The sequence below is a fragment of the Sceloporus undulatus genome, chromosome 3, assembly GCF_019175285.1.
Source record: "Sceloporus undulatus isolate JIND9_A2432 ecotype Alabama chromosome 3, SceUnd_v1.1, whole genome shotgun sequence".
Classification (NCBI taxonomy): Eukaryota; Metazoa; Chordata; class Lepidosauria; order Squamata; family Phrynosomatidae; genus Sceloporus; species Sceloporus undulatus.
Window position 1 is genome coordinate 88786123 of NC_056524.1, and position 15674 is coordinate 88801796.

At 39.5% G+C, this 15674-nt stretch overlaps 1 protein-coding gene across 5 annotated transcripts in view; it reads right to left on the minus strand.

The window, feature by feature from the left end:
* Positions 1 to 15674, minus strand: part of GLRA2 (glycine receptor alpha 2) — a 168938-nt gene that overhangs the window by 125544 nt on the left and 27720 nt on the right. For 3 of the 5 annotated variants that reach the window (XM_042461133.1, XM_042461130.1, XM_042461132.1), the window contains exon 3: positions 4687 to 4754. In XM_042461133.1, coding sequence (XP_042317067.1) covers positions 4687 to 4754 — 68 coding nt within the window. Of the gene's footprint in view, positions 1 to 4686; positions 4755 to 4850; positions 4919 to 15674 lie in introns of those variants that run through there. The other 2 variants (XM_042461135.1, XM_042461131.1) reach the window with 2 other exon arrangements.

Here is a 15674-nt window from a genome sequence, read left to right on the forward strand (position 1 = left end):
TTCAATATGTATAATTAAATATATATCCATCATTCTGATATATTTGGAAACATTCTCTCTTGGCTGTAGCAGTATGCTATTTGAATAGCTGTTCATCTAATTTTGGCCCTCTGCCTTAATATATATTTTTAAAGGCACAAATTTTCAAACACATGTTGGCCTCTTGTTCACTGTTAGAGTGGAGAGAAACAAATTGAGGGAAATATGTTTAAATGAGAAACAGAACCTTACAAAATTACATCCAACTACATTAAAGGGTACATCATGGTCAAATTTCTGAAATGTCATTGTTTTTATAACAAGGAGTACCTTGTAACAGAAAAGAGGGTATTTCAAATAAAAATGGCAGGAGAAAAGAGAAATTACCCCCTTTGTTCTAGAACATGGATTTCATATAAAGAGATAAGAAGTATATTTTTAAAAAACCAAAATAAAATCAACACACAAATGAGTAATCTTCCATTTCCCCCACATTTTCCATGAATACATTATCACAAACATCCAGTCACATTCAAATTATTGCAAAACATTGATATGAACCTACAGTCTTGCCCAATAAAACTCAAGACTAACAGTATTAAATTCTGACTGGAGACTTTTATATGTCAAGAGTCTCTCAGTCTTTTGCCACCAACCATCATAAGATGGTTGAAAAGCCACTCAGAAGAACAGTGATGCCCAGTATACCTCATGTGGCCGAGAGAATTGTTTGTCTAGTTGTAGAAAACTCAGAACTCCCATTTAATTTGTCGGTGTATCACAAACAGAATTCACATTCCTTTGTTTAGATCAGGGCTAGGCAGATATTAGACTGCAACACTTATCAGCCCTAGCCAGCACAGCCAACAGTGAGGGATTATGGGAATTTCAGTCTGGCAACATCTAGAAAGCTATAAGTTGCCTACTCCCACTAATTATGGACTTCAAGCTCACTGAATAATTATCATGCCAAAGTTTGTTCTCAAATATTTGTCATTATCTCTTTCTGTTAATATTCAGAAAATGGTTATACAGTATATCAGCCATATATGAGCCATGGTCATTTTGCTACAGACATACCACCCACAATGTGTGTAGTGTCCCTAGACCACTGCAAAACTGAATTTTCACACTTTATGTTCATTCTGTCAACCAGTATTTTGTGAGGACACAATAACTTCTCAATGCCCCATGAAATTTAAGATATCATACGACCACAAGAATGCAGTACTGTTCATCACATCATTAAGTCTTCTTCAGAAAGCAAAGCAGATGAGCGAGGGTTGATGTCTGCCTTTTTGAACATTTTATAAACACATGTCACAATTACTATTTAAAGAGGTGACAGCTTTAAGAAAATCACTATCAGACATCTGAATAGCACTGAGTTGATCAGAGCTCCTTTGACGCTGTCTGCAGGTATCATGATTAAAGCAAATATGGCAGCCAACAGACTTTGTTTGAATCTACTTCAACATTTAGCCTTTCGGTTAGCAGAAATGCAATAATGAACACGGACGGACAGTCACATATTTTATAGACAGTCAAATGCAATGAGGGGATCTAATCAAAGCAATGAAGGATTCTGATTAATGCAATCAGCATTAGATCGTGCAAATATTGTCATTGAATGCCATCTTGTAAAGTCAGTGACATGCAGGATTTCCATTCCTTAATATTTTGTCATTCTCTCTTTGCATTAAGATAATCCTATAGCTACTTTCACAGAGTCTTCTCAGGATCTTACCACTCTAAGAAGGATATCTATCATTATCTTTAAGGGTACCAGCACTGTATTAAGTATATTCCTGAATGAGTCTTCATCAAGCTTTTGGTCGTGATGAGGCAAATATTTCAAACCACAGGTGGTTTGGATGTTGCTACACATTAGCTTTTAACATATTGCAAATGCATGTTACGACTACAGTGTTAATGTCCATGATTCATGTTCAGGAATCTTAATAGTTGTGACAAGACCCACCACATCCGCAGATCCTCAGAACTGTTGGAGGTGGTAGGTGGCCAGACTGAGAGCTTTAAATTGTCCGTTCTAGATTCAGAGCCATTATCTTCATAGATATTGGAAAGTTCCTCTTTAGTTTCCTACAATTTTGCATTTGTTGGAGAGATTGGTCTGGCAAGTCCCCCCCCCTCCCAGAAAGATAGGGAGTATTAGGCCTTGCTTAAGTTCTAGGCTTTGTCATTAGCTGCTTTCCTCAATACCCGATACTGGGATTTTTCTATATTCTGCAGAATTTGAGTTTTAAAATGTTTCTTTAGGCCTGGTTTGTTCTCCAGAATTCACTACCTGCTTTATGTGTATTAAGGCCTTGTTCCCACTATGATATAAATCGATTTGCTGATTGATTTATATGTGTGTTGTTCACACTAGGAACCATTTCAGACTCGAATGTGATCAATCGGATTAAACATTAAAGCGAGGCAATTGCAAAAAAAACAAAAACAAAACTCCACAAAAATCCTACGTTTTTTGGGAAGATTGCTCTGACAAGTCTAGCAGGCACAAAACAAGTCTCAAAACATGGTCCACCTATTTAGCCCAGAATCTTGACTGGTGCCCATATCTTCAGAGAACAGTAGAAATGGGATGGTACACCCAATACTATGCAAGCTCATGCATGTTAACTGGGTGACTGTCCCAGTGTAGGTGCTGGCCACTGATGCTACTACAACAACCAGTAAGTAATCAAATGTGCACTTACATAGCACTGGTTGGGCCCCCTCTGTCTCTACTATTGCCTCCATTGCTAAAGGCTAAGAACAGAAAAGTCAATTTCCTTCTATTGCCTTGTTAGGTCCACCTAACTGGCCCCCAGTGAAATACCTAATTGGCCACTAGTGATTATAGGTTTTCAAAGGCACACTAGTAGCTACAAGAGAATGTGCAGATAATCAGTGATAAATCTGTGGCATCCACTTGCAATAACAGCAGAAGTATAAAAGTACCTTTGATCTATGCTTACTTGATTCTGCTCTATTTCTTTATCTTTTCCATCTGGGACCACTGTGTTTTAAAACTTACATAAGACAGGAACCTGCCCTGTTAACAATTCTATTGATCTTTCATAAAAGTTGATAACTAAGTATAATTTAAGCTGGCACGTAAATTGGAAAAGCTGCACATCTCTTTTCCTATTGTTCTTTACCTTTTCCCTTATGGCAGGATTGAGATTCATCCATTTAAAGAATATCTCTGTGCATATTACTATATGTTATCATACCACATCATACTATCATCTGCTGCCAGAATCTTGTATCATCTTTTACTCAATGCAAGTTAATGTAAGTGTGCCATTGACTAAGGAGCAGAGATGCTAAAAAAATGGGATACTAAATTGCGAAAATGCATAATAGGACAGCAAGAGTGCCTGATATGCATTGGGAACCATAGCTCATTGGTCTCAATTCAGTTCAGTCCTATTGCACATCACTCCCTTTGCCAGCTCTATGATGTAGTTAGATAAGAACAGCCCTGTACTGAATAGACTATAACCCCACGGATGAGCATTTCATCACTCCTAGTCAACCTTTTATATCACCTTGATATTAAAAGGGAGGTTTGGTCACTTAGCCACTGGGGTGCCCCATCACAAGAACAATAGCCTGCCCAAAAATGGAGATTCAGCAGACTGAGCACATAGACAGGATAGGTCTTTTTGAATCTGGAATCTGCATACTCCTTCACACAAAAGTGTGATGGAGGTCAATGCACCTGGTACTTGCCAAAAGTTTGGGAATCAAAGGGCACTTTCCTCTGGAGATTACACCCTTCTGTATCACACATCTAGATCGACTACCCTGCTATTTTCCCCCTACTATGGCCATTCTTCCTCCTGGAAAAATCCTTTGTGAAGAATAGGAGCAGAATGTTATCAGCAGTAATTTTAAAAGCATGGCTTCAAGACACTTCTCTACCAATGAAATAAACTTGATTCCCATATTATGTATATTCAAGTCATACAGGTGACTAACCTGTGCAATGTTTGTCATCAGTGGCCCCAGAAGTGGGAGTGAGTGGCACACCTACCCAGGTACAGGATGGCCCTTCTGTTTCAGTACAGCATAGGGTCAATACTTTCAATTGCTTCTCCCATGTTGCACAGCTGCTTTCCCCCCACCTCACCAGTTAAGAGGTAAATTCATACTACAATGAACAAGGTAGTGCAATATATGTCCCATAATGAACATTAGCACAGAGTTGTTCTATACTCTGAATTTGACTTATGGCATATTTGACAAAAAGATTGGCCATCAATCCTTAACAAAAAAAAACAAAAACCATTGTTTATGTCACTCTTCATTTAGAGTTAAATCTATGGGAACAACCTTGCCAAAGTCTGAGGAAGCTGTCCCATGCAGATGATTTTAGACATCATGAAACTGCAGCAAAATGGAAGACTCAGTTTTATTATTATTGTATTTTAAATACCAGGGACAGATCCTTTTCAGATTTTTGACTTCAAGCTGCTCCTAACTACATATACAGCTTGACTTTGCACAAGGATGGGGGGAGGGGGACATTTGTTCCTCTACTTCAGATCATGAAATGTTGGCCTGGCTCTACTGAATATTATATATTTGCCTTAAAGTTGACAGTTGTCATGTCAGTGTATATCTAGAATATTTTAAATCCAAAGCATGTCACCTTCCTTCACAAGATGGCTTCAATGGTCATTTCCCACTCACCATTGTAGTTTCTGCTATTGAACCAAAGCTGTTGATAAATATGTTGCAGGTAACATTTACAGGAGGACCTGCAAGTTGAACAATAAATAGAAAAAAATTGACAGGTTGTGTTTATGACATATATAGGACTGTTATTTCTGCGCCGGTGGCATTGCCACACTTACCATTGTGGTTTCTGTGACTGATCCAAAACTGTTGATAAAAATATTGCAAGTAACGTTTACTGGAAGACCTGTGGATGCAATAAAAATGTTGCAATATATATCAGAGCAAAAGTTCTTCTCCACCATTAACTTTTTAAAAAAACAAAAACAACACCTGGAACAGATGCAGCTGAAACAAAGCAAAAAGTGAGGCCGAACAACAGACAAGACTTACAGTGATCAAATAATATTGATAGATTCCAGGTTAAATGATATGCAATGCACCAATTTAGCGGTTTGCAAAACATGCTAAAATCTGATCCACCTGAGCTTCTGTAGCAGAAATATACTCTATTGCACTCTAAGGGATGACTAGTTCAACAGGACATTTTACCAAGTGAATGTGCATATAAGACATAGCCATGTTAGTCTAGAATATCAGTATGCAAAGGGATCTTGTAGCAACCTTGAAACTAGCTGAGTGAAAGAAGTTGTAACACAAGTTTTTTGTGGGTTTTTCAGGCTATGTGGCCATGTTCCAGAAAAGTTTCTTCCTGACATTTTGCCAGCATCTGTGGCTGGCATCTTCAGAGAATGCTTTGCCTGGCAAAAGTTGGGTGTATTTTTCTGGCAGAAAAATCAGCAGTAGCAGAACATGCCACAAACCATCCTGGGCATAAAATACTGTTTGAAAACACTGAAATTCTGGACCATGCCAACCACTACCATGTCAGGATGCACAGGGAAGCCATTGAAATCCACAAACATCTGGATAATTTCAACCGGAAAGAAGAAACCCTTAAAGTGAACAAAATTTGGCTACCAATAGCAAAATAAGGACTCAGCAAATGCAAATGGAAATGGGAAACCATTCAGAGGGACGTTCCCAGCAGATAATGATCACCAATTAGCAGACATTAAACCTCTTTTGCATTAGCCACCCAGCCTGAGGCTGTCCATTAACACAGAACAATCCACATGCAAATCACTCCTGTATTCCCAGGCTCATACAGTATATATACACCCAACTTTTTCCAGGCAAGCATTCTCTGAAGATGCCAGCCACAGATGCTGGTGAAACGTCAGGAAGAAACTTTTCTGGAACATGGCCACTTAGCCCAAAAAAAACCACAAAAAACTATGTATGCCGGCCATGAAAGCCTTCGACTTTACATTGTAACACAAACTTTTGTAGATTTGGTCTATTTCCTCAAATGCATGGAAGTAAGTAGCCCAAGTCGATGAAAGCTTATTCTACAATGTCTTTCACTCGGTTATCCTCAAAGCTGTGACAAGATTCCTTTGCATAGAAGACCTTCAGCATAACATTCTCACTGTAACTCATATCATGTCTATTAGCGGTTCAGAAAGCACATCTAGAATACATTCTTTGAGTATTTTTAAACCAATTCCTACTGTCTGTTTTGTATCAGCCAACAAAAGGGAGAAAGGGTGGGAGTTTCTAGGGGGAACCTCATAGAGGAAATGGACTAACTTCTGATTTGTGTATGTGTGAAGTTGGAGCCATCATTTGCTACTGATCATTTGTTTGATTCATATTAATCATCCTTATCAAAGGTAATACAGGCAGCCTGTTATGCAACCACTTCCTGAACCCCTCTGCTGCACATGGTGAGGCACCTAGTACTAACTCATGGTGCTAAGGTGGCCAGGTGCAGTACTTTACAGTAGACAACCCTTTATTTGGGCGTCCAAATTGGGTTTAAAGATAAAGAATTATGAGAAGAAAGAGTAGGATCCTTGAAGTTGCCCATCTACACTCCGCCCCGCCCCCCCAACAACAGACTGACCTAAAGGGCAGAGAAAGCACATCTGGAGAGAGCCAGGTCACTTAGTCCAAGCCTTTCTCCCTATAGGGTAGTATACTTTAAATCTATTTCAATTGTAACAATTATTTCTGACCTTTTACCTGTATATGCAGATAAGCATCTTGTTTTGTCCTTGGTGTTGCTTAAAGTTAGTGGGTGGATGTGGTAAGTGGTTACCCTACAAAATGCAGATTGCATGGTATCATAGACTCATAGACCTGGAAACGGCCTGATGGGCTATCGATTCCAGTCACCAGCTCAGTACAGGATCTCCAGTGAAAACATCCCCAGCAGGTAGCTGTCCAGTCTCTTTTTGAAGATGTCCTGAGAAGGAGACCCTACCATAGGCAATTGGTTCCATTGCCAAATTACTCTTATTGTCATAAAACTCCTTCTAATGTTCTATAAAAATCTACTGCCCTGTAACTTCAAACCATTAGAACTGGTCCTATCATCTGGGAAGCAGAGAACAGACCTGGCCCCTTCTCGCTGTGACAGCCCTTGAGGTATTTAAAGAGTCCAATCATGCCATCCCTCAGTCTTCTCTGCACCAGACTGAACATGCCAGCTTGTTCTCCTCATGTGTGTTGATCTCCATACCACTTATCATCCTTGTTGCCTTCACTGAACCTGCTGCAACTTGTCTATATCCTTAAAATGAGGTGCCCAGAACAGAAAATAGTACTCAAGATGAGACCTAATCAGTGCAGAATATAGTGGGACTGTTACTTCCCTCAACTTAAAAACTATGGCCCATGGGCGGCCTGTGGGCAGAGTCACGGCGGAGCGTCCTCACGCTCAACGCCATGACTCCACCCCCTCACAACACGATGCCACGCACCATTCTAGACAGTGTGTGGCATCATGGCGTGACCCTGGCGCTGCATCTAGATGTTGCAGCATCAAAAGGCTGTCACGAAGCCACACCGCCATGGCTGTGGTGCCTTTTAGAGGGTGAAAAAAAGAGCTGCATTTTGTGGCTCCTTTTTCTGCCCTCTGGAGGCCAGATCAAGGTTGTGGCGTGTGGTGGCCTTGGCTTCAATCTGGCCAGTAAAGGGGTGGCTGCATGCCACCCCTTAGGGGCTGTTTGTACAGCCCCTATGTTTCTATTAATGTAGGATAAAATAGTATTCATCTTCTTTGCTGCAGCATCACACTACTGGCTCATGTTCAGTTTATGATGAACAACAATCCGAGGGTCCTTTTCTTATGTAGTACTGCTGAGCTGTGTAACCTCCTCATCCTATACGTATACGTTTGATTTTTGTGGCCTAAATGTAGAATTTTACAATTTTCTTTATTGAATCTCGTATTAACTTCTGCCCAATTTTCTAGTTTATCTAGGCATGCTTGAATGTGTTCTTTTCTTTCAATGTGTCAAACCCCCCCCCCAGTTTTGTGTCATCTGTAAACATGATAAGGATTCCCTCCACCTTGTCATCTAAGTCATTGATAAAAATGTTGAAGAGTAATGGCGTTGGAGTGTTTACAGTTATATCCGTTTGCTAGCACTTTAACCCTCATGTTTCCATTCTACAAATCCATCCTGGGATATGTAATGTGGTGTGACATATACAATAATCTTCTACAGAGCTCTAGCACTGCAGTTCGGGGGGGGGGGGAATGTGGCACAGCTCTGATATCTTGATTATTATTTGTTTGGGGAGCAATTGTAAAAATCTTTGTCCATAAACTGACAAACTGACTATAAGGACATCACACACTGTTTGGGTCTTGAATAGCAATCTGCTGACCTTGTGTTCATCAGAGTCAGCGTTTCAACTGCTGAGCCACTGCATCCTTCAGATAATAATCACCAACTTTTTTTATTTTACTATTAGTATAGTTTAGTATTAGTTTATCTCTTTTTAGGAACAGTTCTTGTATTGATTGGTTTCAAAGAAATGTTGAAATTTGAAAACAAAACATTTTTATCCTGGAATCAAGAAATTTTACATCTTATTGACTTGTATCCCCATACAAGTCAATAAGATGTAAAATTTCTTGATTCCAGGATATGTTGTGCTCTTTAAACTATCATAGAGCTGTAAAATATATGAAGTCCCACATCTTGAAACATGACTTTCAGTTAGATTGTACCTCTGTTGGCCTATCAAAATGTGCTCCTTGGTATGCCAAACTCCCTTTCCAAACAAGCTACCCACAATACTTAAATAATATAACTAATTTCAGACAGAGATCTGCCTTCACAGCCCTACGCTGTCAGTCTATGACCACGGCTGTGGTGCAAGGGCGTTATCAAAAGACCATGTGGGATGAAAGAGTTTGCCCATATGGTTCCAAAACAGTTGAAGACCTATCTCATTACATATTGGAGTGTCCAATTTATAAAGATATAAGAAATGCCCTATACAAAGAATTAGGATTGTTATCAAACAACTATGACTCTGATTCACATTTAATCATTTTGTTACTAGGGGACACCGAAACAAGTATCTCTGAAAAGGTAGCCTGTTTTGCTTTTAAAACATCAATCATAAGGAGGAAGCACTGTAAAGACGATGGTTGGGTTACAAGATAGATCTAAATCTCTACTATCCCTGAATATTCCCAGCTCTGTAATTCAACCATATATAGTCTCAGTGTATCTGGTTCTTATGCCTATGTATAGATTTATCTGAGTCCTCATTTTTTGTCTTTGCCTTTCTCCGCGATATTCTGCTGTAAAAATGATTTTAACTTCATAAGCAATGTATTATTTTATAATGTATTTGATGTGTTTGATGTTTTATTTTATTTTTTTATGCTTTTTATGGATTTTTACAATGTATTGATGTTATATTTGTTTTGACGGATTGCTTTCTTTTTGTAATGGCATATGCTACACAAATAAACTTATTTACTTACTTACTTATCTCTTTCAGATTAAGATATGGTAAGAAGAAGACTAAAAATGGGGAGGGCAGCTATGGAAGAACTAGAAAAGGTCCTCAAGAGCAAAGACATACAACTAAGCACAAAAGTTAGAATCATACAAGCAGTAGTGTTCCCCATTGCTATGTATGGATGTGAGAGCTGGACAATTAAGAAATGAGATGTGGGGCTTGAGAAGAGTGCTGAGGATACCATGGACAGTCAAAAAGACAAACAAATGGGTCATAGGTCAGATTAGGTCTGAGAGCTTCCCAGAAGCCAAGATGACAAAAGTGAGACTTTGACCATAATGCTAGGAAAGGTGGAAGGAAAGAGAGAGGAAGACCACATGCTAGGTGGATGGACTCCATCAGGAAGACTATGACCATGAAACTGCAAGAACTGAGGACAGTAGTGGAGGACAGGTAGTATTGGAGATGTCTCATCCACAGAGCAGTCGAGATTTACTTGAAGGTAGTTAACAAAAAAAGAAAATACAGACACAATTAGCAATTAATTAGCTGTTGTGTGCCTTCAAGTCATTTCTAATTTATGGAGACTCTAAGGTGAACCTATTATGGAGTTTTCTGGGGCTGAGAGTGTGCAGCTCACCCAAGGTCATCCAGTAGGTTTCCATGGCCAAGTAGGGAATTGAACTGTGAATTGTAGTCCAGTGTTCAGAGCACTATACTCTCATCAATCATACATCCTCCCACATTAAACCCTATGCCCCTTGTTAATCACCAACAGTAACCCACTCTTGCTTTAAGCAGTCAACCTACTGCTTGGTAGATATGGGTGAAGCCAATGCCCTTTTTATTGGTGTTATGGCAAAAATAAAGCACAGTGGCATTTTGGAGCATTATGAAGAAATGTTGAGTGTGAATGTTGAATGTGACAAGATCACAAGCTGAAAGGAGCTACTAAAAGGAGTACAAATACAAGTACAAATTAAATATATCTGTTTTTCAGCAGTTAGAATTCTCATGATGGTATAATTCCATATGTAAGTATGACTTTATTCACTTCTTAGACATCATCAGAGCATAAAGTCCCTCTTTGTAAGGCATCTTTTTGGAAATTTTCTCCATGTTGCCGGAGAATGAAACGAACAGGACTCAGCAGCACTTAAAAGTTGGACTTGGCTGTAAATTCCTTGCTATTCTTTGAAAACAACTTTGAGCACTCGTTAAATGCAACAGCAATAAAATCTCCTAAACCTCAAAAATGTAGTAATTGTAGCACATGTAAATGTAGCATTATTTATGACTGTTCAATTTGTTGGAAAAAAATCAGATAACTTAAAATTATTATTCTGCTTTATCAAGCTCAAACCATTATCTCAATAGGTTCTATTAGCTATTGCATATAAAAAGCATAAGATATGCCCAGTAGGCATGATAATGGCAATAAATTCTAATCTTACTTCTTACTGTGAATGCAATCCACCAATATTGGGTCCTGTATGTTCTTCACTGATTTTAAGTGAGACATATGGAACAGTGACATGAGGAAGTTATCTATATATCAGGCTTTTTGGGACAGTGCTTCTGGTTCCAGGGTTTCAAAATAATGTTCCTCACTTTGAGTCAATGGATGTTCAATGGGAACATCCATGTTATAAAAAAGAATTACAACATGATGGGATTTTGGAAAGCTGATGAAAAAACAAGAATAAATCAGAATAAATCTTGAAGACCATAATAAAATCACATTTGATTACTGCAGAGTTACTGAGATAGGAAAAATACTACCACCTTGAGTCAAATTCAACATCAGTGCCAGTCAAAGACCACACCCTGAAATTTCTGCAGCCTGTGCGTGTGTGTTTTGAAAATTTCTTTTCATTGAAATTGTTTAACCTTTCCCTCCATAAACATACACTGAAAACAGCACCTGACATATGAAACTGGAAGGGCAGAAGGTGCCATTGGCACCAATGGAAGCTTTCTTGTGAAGGTACATAGCAGCAAGGGGTGCACCATTTTATTAGGATTGTGCCCTGGGCAGGAAGAGCAAAATCCCTCCTTCCTATGCACCATGTTGCCATGAAATTGCTGTTCTCCCCTCATACTTTAAGGAAAGAAAGCAAAACTGACATGGGCTAAATGTAGTATATGAGTTCCTCATGTAGGACTCTGTTATGGTTCCCAAGGCATTGATATTGGGTTGCAATTCCCCCTCCAAAAAAAGCCTTCCATTGCTAGTAGAAAGAGGACAAGGTTGGAGAAGCATCTGGCCATGTTGCCATAGCCACATGTAGGCCAAGGGCATCTTCCATTGAATGGAGCCCTGGTAGCGCAGAGGTTAAATGCCTGTACTGCAGGCACTCACTCACAAACCACAAAATTGTGAGTTCAATACTAGCCAGGGGCTCCAGGTTGACTCAGCCTGGCATCTTTCCATAGGTCAATAATATTAGTACCCAGCTTGTTGAGGGCAATTAGCTTACACTTTACAAACCACTTAGTACATCAGTAAGCGGTATAGAAACGTACTTGCTATTGCTATTCCATTGAGATCTGTTGTGGTCCTCTAGTGGTTTCAGCATTGATGCCATCAGTTTGCATCCGGCTATATGACAAAATAGCCAGAGGCCTTTCTATTCTCCTCTGCTTTTCACCAACAATGTGTGTGTGTGTGAAAGAGAGAGGTTTTGTTACAGCACAACAGTGAGTTGTGGGCTCTATTTGTTGCAAAGGAAAGAGGAGAATGCCATGGCTGCAATGCCCCAGAGAGGCACAGGTATAAGATGGCCTTATGCCTGCATATGTCACTTACTGAATGCCAACCATGGCTTCTAGGTTGTGTAGTTTGACGTTTGGCCTGATGAGAAAGGTGGCACATGGTCCAATCAATTGATCCATCCATCATGTGCAGAGCAGAGACAGGAAGGAAAGAATAGTATTACAAAAGTATATTGCAGAGTTTGGCATACTAGATGGAGTGTTATATTTGGATGTAAAAGGTACATTCAGAACTTTGTCATCTCATGATGCTGACATTTGAGGCTAAAATGAGATGATGTATTTTAAACCTTTTTTCTGCTTCTATTTTCTTTAAGACCAGAGACAAATCAAAATAAACTAATCTGCCTTCTACAATTTTTTTCTAATCAGCAAAAGTGTACACCAGCCATAAGATCCAGTTCAGAATCCACTTCAGGCTCAATTTTAGCCCAATTTTCCCAAGCATCAACAGAATCACATGACTGGATTCTGGTCCACATCTCAACATGGTTCAGAAATCTAAGTCTTTATGCCTTCCTTTGACTTCCATTGAAATTCAACAAATGTCTGTAAGAACGCTCCCTTTTGTCAGAAACTGGTTAAATTTTTAGGAGCTTTTGTGTCTTATAAGAAGATTACAACAGTTTTGGGTTGGGGAGGGAAACAGGCTATAGGCTTTTCTGTGTGTGATATCGGCCTTAAATTTAGATTGTTTTGTTAAGGGGAATAATCAGTACCTTTAAAAAGAAATACACAGGACAAGTAGATGCTAGTTCCAGAAATAGTTGCTTGTTCTGTGGGGTCAAGACTGCCACGTTTCAGATGAAAAGCTACACAGTAGTGTGTGCAGAAAGGCAGATGGGTTTATGTTGTATCTAAGATTCTTTATTGTTTTTTTTAAAAATCCAGCAGAAGTTCCTCATTGACCCTAATCCACCCATGCCTTCTCACCATCACCCTGCCCCACACTCAAGAGAACAAGACACCTGGATCCCTTACAGTGAGGAAAACAATACAACCTGATCTTCCTGTTTCCAAATTCCCCCAAAGAGACTATGAATCAAAGGAAAGGATCAAAAGGCAAAAGCAAGTGCTGGGGAGAAAAGCCTAGAATACCATTTCAAGTGCCCAGCTGTGTGTTTTACAGGAGCAGCATTTCAAGGTTTCTGCACAGAGATGAGTTTATAAACATTTCTCTCTCTCTCTCTCTCTCTCTCTCTCTTGCTCTCTTTGGGGAGAAGGTGAGCAAAAGTTACAAAACCAAATACAGTAGAAGTAGAAATACCCCTAGTCAAGAAATCTACAAAATTGGAAAAGGATGGCCAGAATCCTACTGGGGAGTTGCAAATGTGTGATCTGGAGGAACACATTCATAAATGTGGTATTCATGATCCCTACATAGCCGCTAGTTTAGGGGACACATAGGAACTGTGCAAGTTTCCCAATCCCCACTTATCAAGAAACAGCTGCTGCTGTTGACAGAGGTCAAGTCCCCTGGTCTTTGGGAAGGAACTGGCTCACATTTCCACTTCCCCCCTCATGCAAACCATCTGTGACCTGATGGGAAATTGTGACAGGAACAATTCACAGCAAAGATCATTCATGGGAAGGGGTCAGAACATCACTAAGCTGCTTCCCAAGTGATGGAAAATGGACTCCCATTGATCACAGTGGCTGTAGAGATGGGGAGGGGCAGGAATTCACTGTGTAGCTCTGTAACTGCAGCAGTTACTCATTTGTAACTGCCAAATAGGATTCTAGCCAGTATGTGCCCCAATATTTTTGGGGTAGAGGTGTCTTCCAATTTGGGAGGGAGTTGATTCAGCCCCCCTAATGTCTCAGAGGGCTGAGCACTTTATTCCATTTTACATACCCCATCCCATATTCCCTTGAGTTGTACCATTCATTGGTTTTTTGTTTGTTTTAAAAAATGGAAATGACTGGGTATTCTTCTATGGTTTTCTAAAAATTGTGCTTTGTGCCATAAACAATTGAAAGAGGGAGAATGGAGAAATGTCTACCCTGGGGTCCCTCAGAAGCATGACTTTTTAATATTTTATCCCTCTTTCTAGATCCATAATAACCCAGGGGCTGCAGAGAAGGTTTGAAGGAGGGCACATGTGACTAATGGGTGACATAATTCCCACCCTCTGAGGTATAACATGTGGGTAAATGTATCCATTTTTACAACCATAGTGTCTCAGGATCTGGGCTGTTCCAAATTAGAATCAGCTTTGGCAGGGGCCCCATTGGACTTGGTTTACATCAGGGAAGTCCAGCTTTAATATGGAGATTTTCAGAAACTATCCAAATCAGCATAATTTGCTATGTGGTTTTGGATATGGCTGAATCAGAAACATACACCAATGAATGAAAGGAACATTTTCTGAAAATCAGTATGGGCTATAGCCTACCCATTTACACATAAGAAACTCTGCAGAGCATCTCAGTACAACTACCCACTTTGATCTAACAGTATGGTAACATGAAGGACAAACAGAAGTGTTTCACCTCAGATCTCTGCCATAAAAGCCACTCTGAGGCTTGTACCCAATGAGGTCAAAAATACTGCACATTTCAGCAACACTGACTTCGAAGTGTTGGGTACTGCTTTGGTAGTACAGTTCCTTGTTGAAATTAATAGGGGCCAGAAAGGTGAAGTCAGAATAGCACTGAAGTTCTAATGAAAGCACATTTCTAAGCAAGGCAAAAACCAACATGTCTCAGAATGGCACTGGTTGGTTTTTTTTTTTTTTCCTCTTCTGGCTGTACCTCAGTTACTATCATCAGGGAACAGGGAGACAAGAGTTTATGAGCTTTAGAAAACATGGTGTTAGTCTGCATGAAAAATGCATGTATCACGAGAAGGAGAGAAAGAAAATCTGAGGGTCACATTCATGTGCTATTCCCACAATGATAGAACCTTCACTAACGTGCTATAGCAAAAAGCACCTGATTTCCCCACTTCATTCTAACATGTCAGACTTTCAGGGTTATTTTCCCAGATGTTTTCCAGAATATTCAACAGAAATGGCTTCTTCTCTTCCAGTAACTGTGGGCCTGTATCAAATTTCCTTTGTATTTCATAGGTGTGTAGACACTATGGAGGTAATTCTTCAGTAAGTTTCTTCTTAAAGGAAACAAAGAGTAATTTAACCATTTTCTTCCCACTACAAGAAAGTCTTCAAAAACCGAGCTATTTTTGAAGCCTATTTGCAATTCAGAACTTATTATGCACATATTCACACATGGGTTGTTTTGCACAGAAAATGGCATTGTTTTCTGCACAGAAAATGCAATTTCCAACACAGAATATCCTGGGTTTTGCACAGAAAATGCTGTTTTCTATGCAAAACAATCACAAGTGAATTTTGCATGGAATATATCTTGAACTGCAAAGACTCCCATCAGTC